The 24,919-nt window shown below is 35.3% G+C and overlaps 1 protein-coding gene across 2 annotated transcripts in view; it reads left to right on the top strand.

Annotated features, from left to right (window-relative positions):
• Positions 1 to 15,448: 15,448 nt before the first annotated feature.
• The window catches only part of LOC123312138, a 41,579-nt gene continuing 32,108 nt past the window's right edge, over positions 15,449 to 24,919 (top strand). Inside the window, exons 1-4 of one of the 2 annotated variants that reach the window (XM_044896388.1) lie at positions 15,449 to 15,696; positions 16,720 to 16,899; positions 20,738 to 20,935; positions 21,099 to 21,210. In XM_044896388.1, coding sequence (XP_044752323.1) covers positions 15,648 to 15,696; positions 16,720 to 16,899; positions 20,738 to 20,935; positions 21,099 to 21,210 — 539 coding nt within the window. In that variant the 5' untranslated portion in view covers positions 15,449 to 15,647. Of the gene's footprint in view, positions 15,697 to 16,719; positions 16,900 to 20,737; positions 20,936 to 21,092; positions 21,211 to 24,919 lie in introns of both variants that reach the window. The other variant, XM_044896387.1, reaches the window with a different exon arrangement.

The raw sequence follows: 24,919 nt of genomic DNA on the forward strand, positions 1-24,919 counted from the left end.
GCAAAAGAAGTGAGTTGGTGACTTGCCAAATCAAGCTGCATATTTCGTAGCAACCAGTAATTCTTTATCTTTTGATCAATAAAACTCTAGTTTGAATGTTCTGCAATGAAAACTTCATATTTTAATCAGTTCATCATCATTGACGCTCTATCCTGGAAATTTTGCCCTTCTGGTATTGTCCAAACCAAAGTTATGTGGGCTCAGAAAAGGTAGGTAGTCCCCTGCACCCATATTCTCAAGTACAATCGTGGATATCACAGTAATTAATTAATTTTCAGACCTGCATGATTTGTGCCGGAGTATATGGTTAATAAAAATGCGTATCAACAATGTTTGCGAATAAAATAACATCAGCCCTTTCTTACATTCGAAGACCGTCACGAAGGCAATGTTATAGAGCTGCGGAAAAAATATGATCCATATTATTTACCTACTCCATTTGCATAGGAAATGTACGAAGCGAATGGTTTTTATTCGCCACCTGCAAAATGTGTATAAGTTTTCCATTATATCAAGCCGTAGAAGAAGTTACAAGGAAAATTGAAATACCGAAAAAACACCCCTCGACCCAACTTGTTCGCACGTATTTCACGTGACAATATCACGTGGCAGTCTGCGTCCCGTGAATATCCAGCATTATCGGAGGCAGAAATTTTTCGTCGTAATAAATTGACTTGTATAACTCATAACAGGTTCATATTACGGCAGACTAGTTTGTAAAAAGTCAACACACGAATATTGCATGAATATAAATATACGGGTTACCTTGCCCATACATATATGTATTCATTTCGTACGCTTGTAGCGCACGCTAGAATTTTTTATCTGGCACGTAATGCGTTCGGTCTTTTCACGCCATGTCGAAAATTGATGAATTTTCCAATGATGTTCATTCAACGTGAACTGCCGTTCGAATCGCGTGAGAAAAGCCTTTATTTCGATCGATCGGACTGTCAGCCCGATATGGTCGTTTCTTGATTGAGATGACACGATTTGGGGTGGTCTGACTTCATCCAAAATTCGACGAATTATGTTGTTCATTGACTGGCCACTTGATGTATTCCAATAAACGTTCATAAAACGTTAATATGTATTAGTAAACTTCGATCATAGGTTACTCTCGTTGAATTATACGTTGATTGCAGTTTCAATCAACGTATATGATACCAAACATAACTGTAGCTGACGTATATTGAATAAAAAACCTTATATCGACGTTGAAAAAGAAACCATTCAATAACCCGGTACTGAAACAACCAATAATGAACGTTTCCTTATCTTGCTTACTCAAAGTACGATAAAAAGTAAGAAAGTTATATCCCTGTTGAATAGAAATTACTATACTTCATTCAAATTTATTTTAGCAGTCGGTTGGCCATGAAATAATGTTCTCAAGTTTTTGTAACTAGAACGAAGTTAGGTTGGCACTCATGAAATGTCGTTAATGTCATAACGCCGTTGCCACAACTAATATCAATTTTTATTACGAAAATGCCGAAAGTGATTGAAAAAAGAGACAGGGTTTCAGGAAGTGCTATTTAGAATTCAGGTCCGCTCATTCAAATAGTTATACCCTGATATTCTAAAATCCACAATACGTCAAACGGTAGCGAACATATTCAATGTAAGAGAATTTATATAATGTTTCATCTGAATCTAAACGACATATATTTCAGCTGGATATTTCCACAATCAGGAAGATTGTGAATGAAGAGGATGACAAAGAATTTCATTCTATTGGGAGACCCAAAAAAGTGGTGGCATTTGAGAATTTTATGTTTGAGTGAATTAATGCGAAAAGTTTACTTCAGGATTTTCGATAAATGTCATCGGAGAATAAGTTCCCTAAAATGGATTTTTCTATTTTTCATTTAACTTGTCCGATACAATGTAAATGTCTAAAGGTACTAATAAATACCTATAATTATTATTATTACATCAATGTATTAAGATGAATAGCCACAAATACGCGCAAAATGCCCTGTTACTTGTTTATCCATGTGAAATTTTTGTTCAAAGGTGAAGTTCATCTTAACTTGAAACTTCCTTCAATTCCTTTCACTTATATTGATGCAAGATGATTTTTGTTGAAGAATTTAACATTCTTGTAATTATCTGTTAATTCTTTCGGGAGATACCCATTCCCAACCACTGCATCATATGCATTTCATCTTCGAGTTAATATTTTTGAAATCTACAAATGATGTAAGCCAAAGAAGATAACGAACATTAACTCTCCTCAAGCTAGTGCATATTATGATATTATACTGATCTCTTGTATTTTCCATGCAAATAACTGGATTTGGTATGACTTCAATCAGTTTATATAAACTTCAATTATGTTCGTCACATATTTTCCGAAGAGATTCGACATTGTAATAAAATACGTAATAACAGAAACTTTTACGTAGAACGGGCAACATAGCGTTGATTCAAAACCCAAAAATGTTTTGACAAGCTTCTTAACCCCACATTTTTTGTACTATACAGAGTGAAATGTGTCAAATTTCCATGGCCAACCGACTGCTAAAATAAAAGTGAATGAAGTATATACTAAACAACTAGTTACCCTAACCACGTATATGAAACGTTTCTTTACCGTAACTCCACAACGTACATTCACTAAGGAGGAACTATTCAAGAGTGCATTACTTTAGCCATCAATTTGCAACTTGTCGTTGTCGCATCTCCTCAACGTTTATTCAATTGGTTTTAAGAAACGTTATATCAACGTTTGTTTTATTTATGAAAACCCTATGAAAATACAGGATGTATTTGAAGGTGGGGCTTTTTTTTCAAAATAAAAGGTAGAACTGGTCAAAATGTAGCGTTTCACTAAAAATCACAAAACTTTCAAAATGACAAAGTTGAAAAAATATTGAAAATGAGAACTGAAATAGATCCTAATACGACCCTAGACCGTTTGTTAGCTGAATTATCGAAAAGTAGTGGAAAAAAACTTAATCTCCTGATTCGACCATGTGGTTTCGTATAGGATATTGGCTCGTTCAATATTTACGTGGTAATGAAAATGGAAACTTAGGATTGCCGAATTGGATCATTATTTTTCAGTTAATTACACGATTTTATGAAAGGGCTCATTTAAAAACCAACTGACAGAAGAGACTTAGGACAAAAGTGTAAAAAATAGAATAATACTTCAAAATCTCACCAATAAAATTCGTCTAAGGCCTGGTAACTTCACCTTCGAATAAATTTTATTCACTGTCAATAAGTATCTGTCAAATAATTTCCTATCTGAAGGATACCTTATTTCGGTGCTTTCAGATGAAATTATTTGACGAATAACAATTCTATGAAAACACGGTATACTACTTTTCACTGATTAATGTAAAATAAGACACCGCATTGTAGAAATTGTCATATTTCCAACTAGAAAGCGAAAATATGTCGTGAAAATCACACAAAGGATAACCATACATCCAGAATCTAAAAAATTCAACCAATAATGACGTACCTTCATTCGATCTATGACAAATAAAATCCTATTAACGAGTTTCAATGACAGATTTATTCGATGAATAACACTATCTGAAAGTGAAAAGACTGCATTTTTACTTATCCTAAGAATAAGACTTATCTATCGAATAAATTTAGTTATTCGCACGTGAAAGTACCGGGCCTAAATAATTCACGAATTTTTTCTCAAAGGGCATCACAATCTTCTTTTCGGACATTCCAACAATAGTCGTAAAAATGGGATGAAATGGGGAACATCATAGCACTTTTTCAACATAACTAACATAAGCACCCTCAAGAAACTGTCTCGATTTTCTACTTTATTTTTCACCGTAAATTGCACGATACAACAATTATGATTCTCTCAAAAGTGACCTGATGCATCTAATCCGATGAACTTGGTACTGAACCATTCATTGTCCAGCCATACGTTTATGTTTTGTGTCATTTTTGCAATGCCGGAATCACTTTCCACAGTCCCGTACTTGAAATTCAATTAAATTTTGTCGAACTACTAGGGGTTGTTTCTCAGCCATCTTGGATATTTTATATAGACAATTTTTGGTTAAACGACTTATTTTGTTGAGTTCTACCTTCTGTCAATAAAAATCCTCACCTTTGAAAACACCCTGTGTGTAGCAATATCAATTCAAGAAAGCATATGACAAATTATCGTAGATTCAACCAAACTGTCAACGTTACCGAAATTCTGAAATTCAACGTATTATTGATTGAAGGTAGCGTTACTTCGAATTTATAATGTTCATTATAGATTCTATAAAACCATTATTTTGCTATTTTCTATTTTAATCGTTTCTCCATTGTATTGGGGTAGAAGTCAAACAGCATATTAAAAGAAGAGACCTTAGCAGATAAGTCGTGCATTGGCATGCTCGAGACTGTTTGGGTATTCTCAACCTTTCTAACCTGAAAACCTAATTTTCTACAACAGTCGAGTTCTATTTTCAAATCGATCATTAATCATTTTATTCACTGAATTCATCGTTTAAACATTACCCATGTTACGGGACGCGAATATCACAATAATCGGCGGCTAAATGAATTAAAAAGTCATCAATACGAATTCCGAGTTGATAATGTCCTCAGGCGTGTTCCAAGGAAGATGGACACTTGTTCAATTATTCACAATTTGCTACCCGTTATTATGAATAATAACGGAACTTTTCCATTACAGTTCCCGAACAACAGCGCCTGTTTCGTCGGAAACTTTATAAAAACAAATGATTTCACCAGTACCGACGACGGGGAAATTTATAGGGGAGATGTGAATGATATATGCACGTGTAAGAAAAAGTTTCTAGCCGCAGATGTTGAAACTCGAAGTATATCATCAGAAGTAGTGTTATGTGATAAATCCGTTTTGGGGGATATTACCGTTCCCGAAGTGAATAAACATCGTCGGCGTCTACAGGTAACACCGGCTTCACCGCGGCGCTTCGAATATTTCAGACTAATGAGCGTTTCGAAGGATTTGTTACTCCTCAATTCTGTGGAACAATGAGTTCTGTTCGAGGGATGAAAACGTAGAGACGGAGTTGGGGAAATGAGGACGGATGACAATGTCTTGACGGTTGTGACAGAGAACCTCATAATATCTTAACTAATTATATAATTCTTATCATCATCATCATCATTGCTGTATCCCGTTACCGGGAATAAATCTACAAAAAGAATATTTCGAGAAATGAATGGTTCAGCGGAGGGAAAGAGGATTGCTTTTATAAATTTATTCGTCTTATTCTGAAATCAACCCTTTTCGAGCGTCTAAGTTTAACAGTCTTGAGAACGAAAAATTGAGTTTTTTCAACTGGCAAAACAGACTTTTTGTAGCAAAAATGGATGGACCTTTTGTTGTGTAGGTTTATTTGGTCCTTGGTTGGGTTTATAAGCCCTCTATCCAATATTTCCACTATGCATTAGAAACTGATATTCGAATTTGTGAGTCGTACAAACCTTTTAACAGTAGGCAATATAAATCCTCGTTCCCAAAAATTTTACTTGCTGTACAATTCTGGGTAAAGGAACCAATAGAACTCTTTGTTCTAAAGCGACGTTTCGATGAATTTTATCATCTTCTTCAGGCTAAGAACACTTGACAGCTGATGAATTCAGCCTCGTTAAACTTTTCATTATTTAAAAGAACATCAAAATGAACAATCAACAGTGTATAGGGAGGCAACATCGATGATATACATTCTTTAGTTTGTCAAGCATACAATTGAAACTGAGTTTCAATTGTATGCTTTTTATTGGTTCCTTTACCCAGAATTGTACAGCAAGTAACTTTTAACAGTAGATTGTTGATGTCAAAAGAAACACTTTTTTCCTCTACCTATTGTTTCTGATTGGGTCCTGATGAAAAGATATAGCAATTTTGAGTTTTCCTAATGAGTTATGCCACCCCTGGAAAAACAAAATTAACTTCAGAATAACTAGCTAAATGTGTGACACTACACATCTGTGGATCTTTTAAAAGAAGTTGCATTCGGTCATTATACCCAATTTTTCAAACGGAGCATTAAACGAGAAAATGTGAAGAATATTTTTATTTTACAAAACGTTCAAATATTCATTAGATAGCGTCCAACTTAGTTTCAAGAGTTGGCTTCTTCGAATTTTCGGTATTTTTATGGTACGTAATGATCATAATGAGAAAACTTGAAGACTTGGGTGATATCTTGTCTTCGAAAAAGATTCATCAATTAAATGAAAAAGTATATTTCGAAATTCATTTCATTCCATAAAACCGTTTATGAGAACTAAATATAATGAGGATAAATTCTTCAGATGCATACCACCCGAAGATATAAATATCAACAAGTGTTACGATCTGAATTGAACTAGCCAATTTGCCATCGTCAAGGCCCCAAATGGATTACGCTCCATCGAAGAAAATCAGATGCTGACCATGGTTTCGGTCTCATTTGACCTCATCAGAGCAACATAGCATTTTTCTACGATGGAGAACGTTTGGAATTGATGGAACTTTATTCAATATTGGCAAGTTCTGCTGGGTACTATACATTTACCCAGAGCGCCACCCAATATGAAACGGTGTCCGATTCAATCCCCTTCAGATAGAAACCAAGACGAAAACAATAGCATATGTCCCATATTTTCCCTAATTCAATACGCCAATTTCCTTTGCGAACAACAGACGTATGACGAATTGAGAAGTCTGGGAACACTTTAAAAATTTTTTTTTTTATGGTTTTTCAAAAGCCTGTATCTTTTAAACCGAGCTGATTCGGAAAAAAGTTTAAAGAGAAAAAGTGTTTCTTTTGATTTCAAGAATCTTCTGTTACAATATTTGTAGGACTCAAAGACTCACCCTGTATAACGCTTCCCATTCAAAGAACAGCAACTTTCCACTCAAGCAGTATCATAGAAACTAAAATACGATGTCATAATTAAGCATTGTTACGTAATCAGAAAAGGCATTTACCGACCTTCTGCCTGTTTCCAAATGCTCGATAACATTAAAAAGTATTAATTTATGCCCAAAATAATTCGTTTCCACGAAAGAATGAGTGGATGGAAGATGAAACCGCATCAAAGAGCTGATCTGCAAGTGAAGGACTCCGTATTGTATTTAAACCGTAGAAACAATTCCATGACCCATTCCACACTCTACCAGTGCCCCAGCATTGTCTGTGGCTTCGCCCCTGTACCTCCGTCAAAAGATTTCTTTCGCCCCGTCAGTAAATGTTTATTGTTTCATAGAAAACGTTATTTTAGAGAATGAAACTTCGCCCCTCTGCGGTCCCTTTATTACCAGCCATGAAGGACGAACTATTAATCCTTTACCGCCATGTTTCAAACGATATACATTCCGGAGCTACACCTGAGAAGCGACTACATCCTCTGTATTGTCTGCTGCAGACAGGCTTTCATTATTGTTGGCTTTACTGCCTCCATTAATTTATCAGCCTAGTTTGTCGACCAGCTTCACACGATATGCCTTGTTAATGGGCCTGCAATATTTCACTTCATTAAACTATTTTACACTGACAAAAGCCAACTATTTTGATAACACACAATTATATAAATCCCCTATGGCTCATCAGGGCAATTTGCTGAACTTTGCTAATGAAAGCGGTGGAGGCTTTCCATCTTTATCACGGCTCTGAGTAATCTCTTTCTTCTTGGCCATATCCCGAAGTTGCGAAATATGCAGATTGGAGGTATTGTGCTGGTGAGCGAAACTGATTAATTGTAGCAGGAAGAATTACTTTCCAGGGTACCTCCGTCATTGGGCCTGTCAGACTTCGTGCCTGAGCCACTGTGTAAACAGCAGATAGCATACTATATGTCGAAGTTTGAGTATCATAACAAACAGTTCTGAGATTCCTATACAGACATTTTATGATTTCATGTGATGATCTATAACTCTAGAATGTGCTTATGCTCTAATACTGAACACCACGTAGAGATAACGAGATATGGTGAATTACGAAGGACATAACAGTGGTACCGACGCATTCGCCAATTTGTTACAAGGATCAGGGTTTACATAAATTGCTCGTCAATAATTAAGCATATTGAGTTGCGCAAAAAAATTAACGCACATTATGGAAATCTCAAATTTATTCTACAACTGAAGGTGTTCTCAATGATAATTATTTTTATCAGAATTATGCATGCTTATGTTATCCACTTTCAACGGTTTTCTTCAATATAGATATTTTTCCCAGCAGGAATAAAAAAAGATGATATTATCAGATTTTTAATGTATTGGCTCCATTCTAAAATCAGTTGTTCTCGATCAATTCTAGTGATCAATAGTTTTTCTTTCATTTAATTTTCTACACTCGATCGCTATGCAACGCGAAACACGCAATTTGACCCAAGAGGAATGTGCCCAAGCGGTAGTTTTGCGAGAAGAAGGGTGGACATACACAAGAATTGCAGAAAGGTTTGAAGTTTCCCATACAAGGATGTCCAGAATGTTGCAGCGATTCAGGGAGACAGGTATGAATGTCCGAAGACCAGGACAGGGTAGACCACGGGTAACAACTGCCATTCAAGAACGTTACTTGAGAGTTTCTTCGTTGAGACAACGGTTTGCAACCGCTCGCCTCCTTCAATTCAGCTTGAGCAAACTCATGAGGTGCAAATTAGCAGTCAGACAATAAGAAATCGCCTCAGAGAATATGATTTAAGGCCTCGTGTCGCGGCGAGAGGCCCAGCTCTTACCCCAGCCCATCGAAGGGCGCGTTTGGATTTTGCGAGAGAGCATATCCATTGGGAAGAGGCCGATTGGGAAAGAGTTCTCTTCACAGATGAGTCTAGATCCTGCCTCTACCATTGTGATCGACGTTCCCTTGTATACAGACGTCCACATGAAAGATATGCTCAGTGCAATTTCCTGAATACTACTGGTTTCGGGGGAGGATCGATTATGGTATGGGGTGGAATATCTTTGACTGCTCGCACAGACCTAGTGGTCGTTGATAATGGTGCTATGAATGCTGAAGTATATCAGGAACATTCTTGAAGAGCATGTAGTGCCATTTGCCCCATATATTGGTGAAAATTTCATTTTTATGGACGTTAATGCCAGACCGCATCGTGCGCGCATCGTTCAGGAGTACCTTGAAGAGGTTGAAGTCTCTCGAATGGAATGGCCAGCAAGAAGTCCAGATCTCAATCCGATTGAGCAGGTTTGGGACAACCTCAATAGAAGGCTGAGAAGTTCAGAAAATCATCCAGCTACTCTTAATGACTTAGGAATCCAACTCGGAGAAATCTGGGAAGGATTAGATCAGAACATTTTAAGATCACTCATTTTGAGTATGAACCGTCGTTGCCAAGCTGTAATTAACGCAAGGGGTGGAAATACCAAGTATTAAATTACTTCTCAGCATTTCAGTATTTTGAAAATTGTTCATTTCTCTTCTTTCACATAAGATTCGGTGAAATCCTGAATTTTTCTTCCTTTTAATGTGTCTTGTTTCGTTCAAAACCTTCCCGAGAGAACATAAAAAATAAGTTATAAAGTCAATGTAAAGTTAACTTTCATTAAAATTGAGATTTTCACATTTTCAGAATGTGCGTTAATTTTTTTTGCGCAGTGTATGTGTTTTCTACTCTGGAGAAACAAATTTCCTATATTTATATGCAGTTTCCCAGGTTAGAATAATGAGATTCAAAAGAAATGATGTATAAAAAATAACAAAAATACAGAAGTTAAGTGGGGATATGGTATATGGATGAAGTATTCTTATAGAGAATTGATTAAAATCACTACTGACAAAAAAGTTTAAGGATACCGTTGGAACCGACGCAGCAATTGAATAATAGGTTCAAAATTTCCGAAAAAGTTGAAAAAACCTAACGGAATCGAGTGCCCCTAATTATTAGGACAAGGAAATCGTGAATACAGCAAAATATACTGATTTATTTACTAGCACACATTATGCTCTATTTAACGCGAGCAAAGTTGTCGTTATGAATAAATAATTCGTGTTTGATACGGAATTGGAACATTGGACAATTATACCCCAATAAACGAATGATTTATCCAACATTACCGAGGCTATTTCAAACGGTATTCAGTCGAATGAAAACAGATAAACTCAAAAAACCCTATTACGTAGCACGAAATTATGTGAAATTGACAGATGTCATTCATGGGACTTTTCACATCTCTCAGACAAGATTGTCGCAGGAATCTTCTTCGCTCCTGGTTCTTCAAAACGAAGGCTTCATTCTGAAAGCGCTCAGAGTTCAGCGTGCAGAGAAGTTCATTATTCGTTTGAATATTTAATTCTTCTGAATGATTCACAAAACAACGTATCCTGGTGCTATATTTGTCGTTCGCGTTCTACACGAGTATCTCTCTAATGTTTGATGTCTGCATGGCTTCATATGAAATATGTATGTAGTCAGGATTGAATAGGTGAATTCAGAATATCTACTATTCTCCATCATAATAGATGATGAGAGTGAATCTCTCAATCGGATCCTATTGTGGTAATGAGCTGTTTTTGAATGTTTCATCGCTCCGTTTTAATTCTCCCATTTTATGAGAGAGAGCGAATGAAATTTCAATGACATGATTCTTTCAACATTTCAATAGAAAACATTTAGAATTGAGTGAAACATGATGAAATCATGAACTAAATGGATCTATTTTTCATGGAGTAGGACGCCTTAATGTTGATTCTTCTATTTTTCGTCCTTAAAAATGAAAAATGAAATTTTTTAGCCTCTGAAGAAGGAAACTACCCTTAAAAAAGTCGGCCCAGTATGGAGTTTGTCAATGAACGAGTCCTGTGATTGCAGTTTACCTTTTTCACTGAAATATGGATGTTACATTAATTCTCATAATATAAGAATTTGTTGCAGTAGTGGTGTGCTGCAACCTCAAATTGCTGTGATGGAAATATCCAATCTCTGCATATGAGATTCCAACCCCAAATATTTCCATATGCTCATTTCGATTCGTGTTGTTATGTTTTGGCAATGGTTTTGATTGCATGCTTCGGTTGTCCACAAGAACCGAACATCATTCTGGGAAATTAGTAATTTTGATTATTTCTAATTACACCCTCTCTAAACTGATATAAATGACAAAGTCACTCATTGTTAGGAGCTTTCACCAAAGTAAAAAACTCCAGAAGCACTACGAATGAACGAATTTCATGTATAGTGATAGGTACAGAGTAAGTAAAAATGATATTTTCATTTGATCAGAGAAATAAGTCTTCGTTATAGAGCCATTAGGAAAATTGGTGTGCTTTAAATGAGAAAATCCACAGGGTGAGAAAAATGTAACTCATAAAACTCACATCTTTTTTGTAGGGCAGAAACTGATGAATCATGTGATATAGAAATTACAATTATAGAAATAAATTAACATGTAATTGCTATCCTACGAGAGGAGCCTGTTTTCGATAAGACCACAAAAACATCAATCACTCTCTAAGTGGGTATCATAGACCTCAAAATAGAAAAGTAAAATTCTAATTCGAAAAATTTAATTATCTCATCACTATGACAGGAAAATGGTTAATAAATGAATAAATTATCCTCCATATGGCATAAAAACTGAGGGTTGCCATAGAAAAAACTCAAATATACTCTTTCCTTCGTACAGGGTGCATGCACAACTATTTGATTAAACATACATGGAAAGTATGCATTTTTTCAAAGAATTGACTTATTGGAGGATTTTTCTCACTCTGTATACTTTTATTGTTGAGAAACTTTGAGCACTCAGTCGTGAAGGCTGAATTGGCGTACCCAACTGATTATTGTCTGATAAACATCAAACACCCTATATAACTATACCCTCCGAAAGGTGTCCTCGACAAGGTGAATTCAAATGACGATATTAGTATTTGCATCGAGAACGCGAACGTCATCTGTCGTTCACTATGGGCCCCCTCGACATCTTAATCAAATTTTGCGTTTATACCAACTGAATATTGAATGGGATTTTCGTATATGGAAGTTACGGAGGTATCGCCAGGTCTCTGATAAACATTCTCGACATGTAGGGAGCCCTGGCAGGGTCTGCTATAGGGGGATTAACTCTTCAAAAATGTTTCTGACAATTCCGGCATTGATGTCACAAGAGACGGGGGATCAGACTAATTCCTATCAATGTTGTATCCCCTAAGGCTCTCCAGTGACACATCAGCAAAAGGGAGTCTTTTCTATTTCCCACTTCCGAAAATAGGATTTGTTGATAAATCGTAGATTTTCATTTGGAGGTTGATATTGGCACTTCAAGTCAGTCAGTATTTCACAGAAACATTTGCCATGATGTTGGTCCAATGACCATGAACTATGAATCTTACATTTGTTCATTGTAATATGACCAAACAACTTAATCTGAAAATATCAGATTACCAGAGGATATAACAAGATTGGATATTCCAACATTTGTAAATGGTGAATACGAGGATATATTGAAAAATTCTTAACCTACTATAGAACCAAACAAAATATTTTATTCATCAACATATTATTATTCTCCTCTTAATTGGATATATTTATTACACCGAACCTGCAAAGTCTCTAGACCTTTAAAAAAATGTTTCTTCTAGCTCTGCAAACCAGACCTCCACAGCTTTTATTACCTCCTCGTTGGAAGAAAATTTACGACCTTTTCAATTTTTTTTCAGTTCAGGAAATAGATGATATTTGGATGGAGCCAAATCTTGTGAATTAGGAGGGCGTTCTAGTAATTCAAACCCTAAATCCCGAATTTTTTGCATGGCAACATGAGATTTGTGTGTTCTGCAAAAACAAAATTCCTTTGGATAGCTTTCCGCGTCTTTCCTCTTTAATTTTTTCCCGTCAGTAATGTCGAATAGTAATCTCCAGTTATTGTTTTACCCTTATCCAAAAAATCAATCATGAAAACTCCATGGCAATCCTAAAAAAACTGAAGCAAGAATTTTTCCAGCAAATTTTTGACATGAAACTTCTTAGGTCTTGGAGAACCAGAGCATTGTATAAAGACCAGTGGTCTTTATACAATGACCAGAGTGTCGCCATTCCATCGATTGTTGCTTTGTTTCTGGATCGTAGAAATGTACCCAAGTCTCATCCATAGTAACTTTAACAAGGTTTAAGAAGTCTACATTGTTTTCAAATCGAGCACAGATCGAACGCGATGCTTCTACCCTTGCACGCTTTCGGTCAACATTCAAACATTTGGGGATCCATTTTTCAGCAATTTTTCTCATGTTCAAATTGACATAGTCCTTAGATTCATATCAATTATGGATCAGTGTATCTTCTACAGGTAGCAATTTGTGAATAATCAGTAATTATTATCAGACTACTTATCCTTATCAAAAAACTTCTGTAATTTCATCATCTCGAATTCTTTATAATATGACGACTCAAGATCAGGAAATTTATATTAATTGTCTTGGTTTTCCTTAATACCTTTCACAATTCATCAACTCATTAGAGTACAGCAGTGTAATTCTTCTCTACAATAAATTATTTCCCAACCATTCATTTGCAGGAAATATTCGTAATACCTGCTTTCACAGGAAATATAAACAAGCTTTATATTAGCCCGTATTGTTTCCAAAAATTAATGATATCATTGTTCAATACTAATGAAAACTGCACGCTCCCTGAATATAACATTGTTTTCACAATGGGCATCCAATTATAGACTAATTAATTCGAAGATATATGCCCAATTGTTGTTTTATCATCAAATTAATCAACCCAATGTTATCGTCGCTCATCATCTTTTTGTATTATTAAACGTGCCGTTTAGTGCATGAGTTGCAGCGTGTTCGAGGCAAAAATTTGTCACTGTTGCAGAAATTTCAACTATTTCAATTCGCAACTTGGACAGACGCACGTTACAGCGGAGTTCGTTCAGAGTTTCCGTGAAATTTATGTCGTCGCTAATTATTCACAAAGTTTCGTTTTATTGGCCATAATTTCGTGTATTTATGACTTCCCGTGAGTGAAATCTGATTTCGTTGACGAGCTTTGCCATTTAAGGCTACAATATCCTATCGTTAGGGCCCTCGAAGGACCGCGTTTAGTACTTAGGTATTTAGTGTTTTTTTTCGTGCCTCACGTTGAATCACTTAATTAGGTGAAGGAAAGCTTGAGGCTACTTGAAGATTTTCAATCAGAGAGAAAATTCATTTCGATGTTAAGTATTTTGATACTTCAAACCTGCATTTGATATAACAAAAAATATTGGATTGAACAGACAATGTGTCTCAGCTATTTTGGTCTCATACATCCATTTGATAATGAGTTTGTACACCCCTCACCTTTTGAGTGCCGTTTTGACCGATGTGTGATCGAAGGCGATTTCTTTGTACTTCGAATGACTTCAGTCATCTAATACAGAGCTGTATCTGTCTTCTTCTTCTTCTTTTATTGTGCTTGGCAGCGAGCTGTATCTGTCTATTATTCAACACACAGTGTTCAAATTGCTGAATCCCAATAAAAATTTCCACGACGTATATTGATGAGGAATTGATTCTGAAACAAATGAGATCTCTCTTCAGACTTTGCATTGGTGATCAAATTTTATCAAGTTCAAACTTGAATTATTCATTACTTAGAATCGTTAGGGACAAATGCATCGTTGTGAACAATAAACATTATGGCATGGCGTTTCTGATATTGAATAATGATAATAATCAATAAGAGTATTTTAAAAGTACCTCTAGAGATGTATCTAACTACATAAGTATTTCAACCACAAAACTTTGAAATTCATCTGCCTTGATTATCTGCTAGAGGTATCTTGAAGTAAACGTTGGAAACAGGACTGATTGAATTCCTGAAGTATACGAAAAATATTCCACCGTTGTGAGTACTTTGGAAGAAATGCAGCAAAATATAGAAAATAACCAATATTTCTGAGGATTCGTACCCAACACATGTTCAGTAATTTTCAAAGTACCCAACAAATGTTCAGTAATTTCTAAATAGTGTATCTAAAAAAGAAAAGAAGTAGTTTTTGTATCTTAGCTTAGAAAGAACCCTTATTAAAGAGTTGCTTATATGAAGCGCATTCACCAATTTGCAACCGAAAGCTCCTGAGCAGTTGCAAATATTTTCGCTTTCTCCTCATAAAGAACCTCGTAGAGCATTCGGGTACGAAAATTCTCAAGTAATGGGAGATGTCGATGAAAATTGTAGAAGAAAATCCATTGTCTATTCAGTCTCTTATCCCTCCTCAACATAGCAGCATTTAGGTACTCATAAAAACACATATTATGGAGTTAAGCATCGCACACATAGATCCTTGAATACGCAAATCCCCCAGGAAGGGGATTTACGACAACAGTAACCTACAGGATATTTCCCACGACATCACAATGCAACATTTCCGATGGAAATTCCAAAGGAAATTCCTCGTATCAATTGGACAACTGCCGCGCGTGCGTCAGTTTGAATGAAGTTTCCTCGCATCTACAGCTTTAGTTTTCCAACCACCCCGAAAGCTACCGGAGGGTGGCTGTCCTGAAAAAGTTGCGTTCCTTCAACACGAGAATCGCGATATAAGGGAGATCGTACGATAAGAGTTTTGTGATAACTCAATAATAATAATAATAAATTGGGGGAACTTTCGGCTTTATCGGCCTGACGAAATATCGTGTGGCGCGTGTTTTCATGATGTGAGCACATGATGTATTATAATGAGTAGTGGGAAAATTAAAACAAATGTGTATTTTTTTCTTGTAATAGGTGAGTTTCACCCAGAAGAAAGTTTTCTTATTAGAATCAAGTTCATTCCGCTTTGAATATTTTTGTTTCTTACGTAATGAAGATCCATCAAATATCCTGGTTTTTGTTGTAATAAGATAAATGAAAAAAGGATAAATTTTATGATGAAACAGAAAACAACCAAAAAAAACTCCAGAAATGTCACAATTGACAATACAAGTTATGTTTTTCAGTTGTGATATTTCTCCCTACCTTAGACAAATATTCTATAAAATGAGGGTCTCTTGATTCAACATTCAAATTTGAAACCAGTTCGCTATTGATTGAGTAGGTAAAATAATTGGCGAATTAAAGGAATTCAGTAGTACAATGCGTTTTCATTGAATGACTGAACCACATAGTTTCACAGAAATATTTCGTAAAATATATAATCTAGTGTTTGCTAACACTAGTATTTTAACTTTTAGAAACTAGACGACCTTGTAGAGTGAAGTTTCATCAGAAAGTCTCAAAATGATCGATTATTGAACAATAAAAAATAATAATATCTTCGTCTATTTCAAACCTTCAAAATTATGTTAGGATCAATTTTTCATCGTTTCTTCATTTGGATGAAGAATTTTTATTAGGCATCCGTGCATAGTTTTCCTCAATAAATTTTACTTAATATGGAACTTTCGAGCACTGTTTTCCGAATGACTGTTGGATGATCAAACTGTTTTAATGAGAATATACGATCTCTACATACAATTATATTAGCATCGATTTTTTCTGTAGGTTTTAATATCATTACGGATATGTTTCCATGTTCAAACATGAACGAGCGTTTGTTATATGATAACACTGGATGATTATGAATTGAATCAACAAATACTCCAATGGGAGTATGAGTTATCAATTTTCATACGTTGGATGGTAAATCAATATTGCAACAAAGCTTACACTCGATACCATTCTGTTCGGACCATAAATTCGTTTCAATTTTTCCAATATTTTCAGTTTAATTTTTTTCGTGAAAATATTCAAACATACCACTTGTTTCAGGTACATTCTCTTCTATCGCGTGTGTTAAAATAAATAAACTAGAAGTGCCGGAAGTGATACAACATGGGAACGCTGCTGTGTTGGACTGCGATTTTACATTGGAGGAAACTGACGAAGACTTAGTGGTCAAGTGGTTTTTTAACAAGAATAATAGAACGCTAGTCTATCAATGGATTCCAGGTGAGCCCGATTATAATCTTAAAATCCGCCTACATGAATCTTTAGCACACTTTCCAGTGTTTGTTTTTAAGTATATACTTTCATTAGTGAGAACACATAGCAAAAAAAATTGATTTGAAGGCTTCAAACACCTGTGAAGTACCTACCTTATATAATAATTTGATTTGATGGATCGAAATCATATTTTTATTGTATAGATCGAAATATTCCGAGTACTGTGATGGAAGTCTATCAAAATACCATAAAATAGTGGGTAATTTAAGTTGATCTGGTATTTCACTGAGGCATTGAGGATGATTTCACCATCATTGAAATTCAAACCACTATGAGTACTGATATTTGAGGAGACTTTTATTGCGAAAGAATAACTCACATTTTAGCACATCATCACTTGAATGTGTCTGTAGTCGTCAGGATTATTTTACGAAAATGCAAGCTTGACTCACAAAATCTAACAGTCTTAAATGTCAGCACCCGCTATCCCTCCTAAAAATTCCAATATTCCAATTCTGTCGATTCTTCGCGAATGTTTCTGACTACCCTCATCCCATTCTCGACATTTCGAGAAGTTATGCCCCATATCGTTGAAGAAAAATCGTCATCGGATAGCCTGCAGAAGTAGTTGACATGATTGAAAGGGGGCTATTCAATATAGTAAGCATATTTCGAGCAGGGCGTAGTAACCTTCGCTGCATCGGATTATGAAATGTGGACGAAAATGTTACCGATACAGGGAGGGATTTGGGAGGGAGAATTCTCTATTGGAAATATTTATAGCAGAAGAAAAAATTAGATGATCACGTATTGTTTATCCAATTGAAAATTTAGAGCAGCGTTTATTCATGTGATTGGAGATTTAGGTTATCTATGATTTAGATGAATATGTCAAACAACCCTTCAGAGGGAAACATTCATCTAAACCATAACTTCAAGGAAACATGGAAGCACAGACATGAGTATTTATTGAGGTTTGATACTCATTGGCAGGGATGAGAAATTTTGAGAACAGAAGTAAACGTCAACAATGACATGAGTATTATGCATCTCAAAATTTTTATAAAACACAGTTCTGTGCCTCATAACGATCTCTCTTTCATTCGATACCATATGTGGTGCATTAGATTCTTTTCAAATATATCACTTTCCTTGATATAATCTACTTCCAAAAGGAAAACAATGCTATAAAATTTCAATTAAAAATTTATACCGTATTTAAGAACCAAATTTCAACACAGTCGATCTCGTAGAATTGTAGAAAATACGATGGAAAAACAGACAGTAATTCAAACACTGTTAAAAGTTGAAAGAATGTTAAGAGTCAATTTTTTGTATTAGAATTGTATCTTATCTTGAATATATTGAATGAAATTGGAAAGGGCAAAATAATTCTAATGAAGCAGTATGAAATATGAAATCAACTGAAATTTGGCTTGCTTCAAATACACCGAAGAAATGGTAAAATGTAGAAGAAGAATCTGGGAGTGAATTTCATCATGTGAAAATCTGTATACAGCTACTAAACTGAAACTAAAGAATAAAATTAGCAATTAATTATGTACCTATCTGTAGGTAACGACCCTTGATTAAATATAAATGATTCTCACTGAATCAATGCGAATACTTGTTCTAACCAGCTCTCTATACAAATTTTGGGAATTTCAGAAAATTTCCTCCCTTCGACCCCCCCCATCAAATTGTGGTCCATCGTATCGCAACATGTGATGAAAAGCTTTATGACGAATACAATATCGGCCCTTGCCAACCACTATTTCACAAAGCCCTCCATTTCCAATTCCCTCATGAAATCCTTATATTCCGTCCGAAATAAAGGATAAACCTCAAACCACCCCTTTCTCGATTACAGGATTCGGGTGAAATGGGTGAATGCTACCTACTGCAGATATGAAGTTGAATTATCTTGTGCACTAGGTCTGAAAATAACAGGGATTATCTGCCTGTATAGCTACTTCTTTGAGGCACACTGAATTCCTTGATCGCTCGCCCATGTTAAGATGCTTTACGTGATCTAATTCTCGTTCGAAATAGGATATCAGATCGGTGTAATGAAATCGTTATTAAATACCCACTTGAAGGGACGCTTTTTAGAGGGAATACCGCATGTTATACAGGCTGTTCGATTTAGAAACCTATTTTCAAAGCTAAATTTGAGTAAAATAATTATGGGTAAAGTGGTCTTAATTTTATGAACTTAGGTTGTGTATTTATGTTTGATATACCAAGAAAAAAAGTTTTACCGGTATTAAATAAGAGAAGTTCAAAAAATAAAACAAGTCTGCTCACTAATACATGAAAAAATTTGCTATCATTAGTATCATCAATTCCAATAAATGATTAAACATGTTCAGAAAAGTGAAAATATAAAATTCACCATTTCAACTATTTCTAGAACTGGAATGATACACATGATTATTCCTCACTATTTCAAGAATTTTTTCTCGTAGAATTGGTAAAATATATCGGAAAGAAAACTTGGAAGAATTCAAGAAAGCTCATACAATCTGCCACTCTATAATAAATATGTAAAATTCCATTTTGAACATAAAAAACTATGGGTCAAACATAAGGTGTAAGACCCAAAGATCAAGACCAAAAAAAGCTTGAAAATTTGATTTAATTCATGAGTTAATCTCTGTTAATTTAACTGTAGAATTACTTCGAGAAATATCAACATTCCACAGAACAAACTCGAAAAGTTAACGCGAAGTTCAACGTTTCTGGTGACAGTTCATTCATTGTATTTTCTTATTGATTCAATTTTGCCCTTTTAATAAGATAATAAGGACCAAATCTCAGAAATTTTCTGTTTAATATCCAGAATCTGATACATGATGTTCGAAAATCTCGGTGCATAGCAAATATATATTTCATTTTGCTTATCTTAATACAATTTTTCTTGCATATCACATTAATTCTTCGGTTTTCACAAGCCATATGGCCCATTTAGCCCGTTGAATTGTTTAAAGAATATAGTATATGAAGATTGTAGGTGTGCTCTGATAAAGAACGATTGATTCAACCATCCTCAGGTTTGGCAGACCCCAAAAGCAGTTTATAATAAGTGATGAAGATAAGGAATGAAATTGCATGATGCACGAACTGTAGTGAAACAGTTCGACAAACTTGTATAATTTCATGTAATAAATATCGTTTCGGATCCTCAAAATGATGAATGCGTTGAAGTCTAGCTATACGTTTCAACTATGAAGTAAGATTAATTAAGATTGAACGAGTGCTCAATCATCTATTTCAGATGTAGGTACTGACCTGAAGGCAGACACGAATATTCTATTATAGTAGCATATTCTTCAGGAGGTATTATGCTGAGCACTCTTCCATGAATAGTGAATATTCTCAACACATGGAGTTATTAAGGTTAAACACATTTATTTTGATGAAATGCTAAGATATTTTGAACATTCTAATCAATAATAATCTTTTATCTATGTGAAAAACGATTATAGGTGCTATCTAAGGTAACATATCTCAGATATGAAGTTCTATCGCGAGGACACAAAAAGGATTTTTTCAATTTTTTCATGAAAACAACAACAAAATACTTTGTCCAGATCTATTTTCTATCATCCGACTTTATCCGAATTCAGAATGAAGTTACATCCCATTGAATCTAAATATTCGAATATTTAAACCTCACAGAACCCATTTTTCCATCTGAGTAATTTCAAATTATGAATGAAAGGCAGAAATTCGAGAATGAATGAGGTTAGAATGAACACCCCTCTGTTACTTCCTATCGCATGCGAATGACCAAGAAAGGGCATATAAAAATCGTGAAATCTCAAAAGTTCCCTCTTTTCAGCATCCAAGAGCCGGCCGCAAGTACTAGGCATCCTTAAGGACCGTCTAAACTTGGAATATGCAGCTAGTGTGGACGCAAATAGTATTCATAGGGCTCTTCACATTCTCCAGGCAGGTCCTGATCTTTCAGGAGAATACACTTGTTCTGTTTCGACCTTACAGAGTGAAGACATCAGGACAAAAAGCATGCTAGTATTTGGTAAGTAATTAAAGGAATTAATGAAATGTGTAGTGACTAGATTCAGCTATAAGAAACAAAGTCTACAGTAGATCAAATGACTCATTGTACAATGGTATCTTGCATCAAACTTCATCATTTAGAAACGTTCATTTATGACTGATCGAATATAAATAAGTTCCAGAGAGGAGCCTCATCCTACGTCGACTCAGCTCGGATGAAGGATCTTTGAGGGTGCAATGCATAGCAGAAGGGGTTTTTCCAACCCCCATCATATCCCTGTATTCCCAAGATAGGTAAGATCTAAATTAATATTTTCCACTGGTACTGTAATGAGAAATTCGGTGTTTTTTTCTCGAAAGAACGATTCGTTCGTTTTTCCTTCACAGATTAATTTTTCTCGGAATAAGGGAATCGGGAAAATAGACGTTGACTGAGTGTAGTGTTTGCAGAGTGTGAATTGATAATCAGTGTTGAATGAGGTGAATTTCGATTGGGTCGATGCAGAGTGAATTGGTTTTCAACTGGGTTTTCTACCACCGTCGTATTCGGAAAGAACATATTGAATTTGCCTTTATAGGGCGAATATTTGATTGTCTCGGTCCTCATTTCGGTAAAACTCAACGCCTCTCGATTTATAGCAAGTGAAATAACCATATAATTTCCGTTTTCATTATTTGATTAACTTACCTGATACAGTCTCGGTAAATCGAAACAGTGGTTGTGTGAATAAACGAAAGGCGAACAACCCAAAGTTAGCAAGAAAGAGAAAATGGGAAATATGGATCAGTTGAATAGATTTTTATTTGTGTGGTCGAAAGGATGCGTGCCTTTATTGAAACAGAAGTGTCAGGACTTTCTGAATTCAATTATTCTTCTTTATGTTCAATACAAGTAAGCGTTGCCATTTGAAAACCCATTTTTTCTCCAGCCCTCGTAGGGGGTGAATGAAAAATTTCATAATTATACTAAAAGTGGGTAATTTGAAATAGAAAGTGTCGGTTCCGATCATTCTTCCACAGAGGAACACAATTTTGTGCGTTACTTTTTACCTACTCTTTATTGTGGCTTTCATGAATATAATTTTTTATATTTCATGGGTTTATAGTAGCGAAACGCACTTAGGATTTTTGTCTCTTGGTACTCCATACCTGTACAAAATTTCATTGACTTCTACTTAGTCGTTTTCGAGAAAAGGCTTGGTTGGTTGAAAGAGATGAAGAATTTTTTTGTTCATTCATGGAATCGACATACTTTCGAACAAAGACTGGGAAGGGAAGGAGATTTATAATTTTTGAGATTCGCTTAGTAAGAAATTTCGCGAAGGAAATTCAAACTTTCAACTAGTTTCTTGGCTGAGTGGTTTAGTAATTCGTCTTTGTATATATTTAGCTTCAAGCCTAGCTGGGAAAAAAGCATGGATGATTCCAATCATAGAAATATGCATTCATCCATAAATAAGACATCGATTTTTCGAATTTTGCTCCATATTAAACTCATGGTCGAAAAAGAACGTGTTCTACACAACTAGGTATGAGTCCGCCCACCTCAATGAAATGGTTAGGTATATGCGTTGAATTTACTGCTAAAATTTATAGCTGAGTTGTAAAAATTTTATTCTACAGGAAATAACTCATTTCTCGTAACTTAATGACAATACTTATTCGAGTGCTTATCTTATATAATACGTTCGAGTTTTGCCACTGCAATTTGCGTCAATAATTCTCATGATAACATTAATAATTGAATATGATTAGTAATTCGTTGCAAGAAAAAGGATTCACAATTTAATTGAAGATTGCTGCTGTAAGATTTCTCTAATAATAATAATAATAACTGTTCTTTAATGGCCATCGACCGAAGTCCTTCAGCCTAGTGAATTACATTAATCTTATATAGTTATAATATTATCCGCATTTCAGGTGGCATAATAATAAAGATTCAAATTCAAAAGAAATTTTTGTCAGGAAAAAATCCATTTTGTACATCCTGGTTTGAATACATTGGTGTAAATGAGTTCTTCATCAAGTTCGCTGTACTCCGTCAAAAACAGACAAGGACTAGTGGGTATTCAATAATGCTTTTCACCCTCACCTTCAAATGAATTGAAATAGGGTCTCTGTGGGCCCCTCAGTATACCTCAGAGAGAATGAGAGAACGAATGGTTTAACTTCTCGAACAGGTGTATCAGCTATGACCGAGAACTTTTCACAATAGGCAGTAATAAAAATTTCCACGAAGAGAGAACCGCGTATAGAAAATTGAAGTGACTGTCTCGAAATCGCTATATTTCTTACCGATCATTATTGTGAATCCTTTCATAGCACGTATTTGCAATTCCTATTCGCTCCAAAAATTGTCGCTATTGAAGCAGTTCAGTTGAACTATTCATTTTAGATCATTCCTGAATCAGTGAACTACATCATTCATAATCAAAAGAATAATTCATATTTTGATGATAGTTTTAGTGTCTGAAATATAATGAAATGAAGGTTTTAGCGGCATGCAGACAGGAATTGAATTCTGGAAAAAGTAACACCCAGAGCTCTGGGTGGTGCTTTTTTCAGAATTCAATTCCTGTCTGCATGCCGCTAAAACCTTCATTTTAATAATTCATATGTCAGAACAGATGAAACTTTTTCGGAATACTAAGGATTTCATAATTTAGCAAAAATTTATTTCACTTTTACTGATGGAGAGTGCCAAAGTACTTTAGTACCTTGATTTTTATTCATTTGCTACTGCATTTCATCACTAAAGAGTTCTAGAGTCTGGTAACTTATTCAGAGCAATGTGAGCTTTGCACGAGTTTTTATTTGCCTGAGCGTCCAGTATAGTTTGTTGAGTCTGGAGATGTAGGATCCAGGTACTCAAATGATTGTCTGTTTCTTTTTTTCCAATTGGGAAGGAGTAGATCTTTTACTTAAGCTCCAGGGCCGAGTTAAATTTGTCAGCTGTCAGTCATGCCTTCCAGCCCAGTTACCTCCGAGGAGGAAAAAAGGAACAACAATCACGAAACTGCGTTATGTCATGAGGCATACTCGGAATAGTTTAGCACAAATCCAGAATATCCAACTCGGCCAACTCAATTATATCCGGGCAAGCACATAACGGAAGTGTTTCGTTATTTGGATAAGTTCCATTAGCTACGTGATCCCAATTACCAAGTTTCGTTCATCGTCAGACGTGTATGGGTACGTTACTAAATAGTTAGCCTGTTGGGCTGAAATGGCGCCTGAGATTTCAGAAATGATATCTTTTAATTGAAGCACGAACAAATAACAATTACGCCGGAAAATATAGCGCTTTAATTTCGCCGTACGATGGTTATTACCGTTAAAATGAAGTCTTTCAGCGACAATCTCGGAGATTGTGGGATATAATGTACATGGAATAACGGTGCTGATTTTCTTTCCTCCATATTTTCACGTGCTTCCTTCATTGTCGTCACAAAATATCAGGTGGGTGCTTCAAATTAATGAGGGTAGTTCACTGAGTTAATTAATTCAACGGTTATCTATTCGCACCTAAATGAGCAATATATGAGGACTGGAACTAAGCCTTGACAATCTAATTTACAATGATTATGGTTCATTGCATTTGTCTTCAATAAAACGCGAATTTTAGATTCGATGTTCACTGTCGCTCTCATTGATGAGGACAGATCTACGAGGATATCTATATTAAAAAATTCTTAGCCTACTATAGAACCAAATAAAATTTCAAGGTCAAAATACTTTATTACTCAACATATTCTCCCCTTAATTGGATACATTTATTACATCGAACCTGCAACGTCTCTAGACCTTTAAAAAAAAATGATTCTTCTTGCTTTGAAAACCAGACCTCCACAGCTTTTATAGCTTTCTCGTTGGAAGAAAATGTTCGACCTTTTAAACTTTTATTCAGTTGAGGAAAGAGATGATAGTCGGATTGAGCCAAATCTGGTGAATAAGGGGGTGTTCTAGTAATTCAAACCCTAAATCACGAATTTTTGAATGGCAA

This window comes from Coccinella septempunctata, chromosome 4, assembly GCF_907165205.1.
Source record: "Coccinella septempunctata chromosome 4, icCocSept1.1, whole genome shotgun sequence".
Lineage (NCBI taxonomy): Eukaryota > Metazoa > Arthropoda > Insecta > Coleoptera > Coccinellidae > Coccinella > Coccinella septempunctata.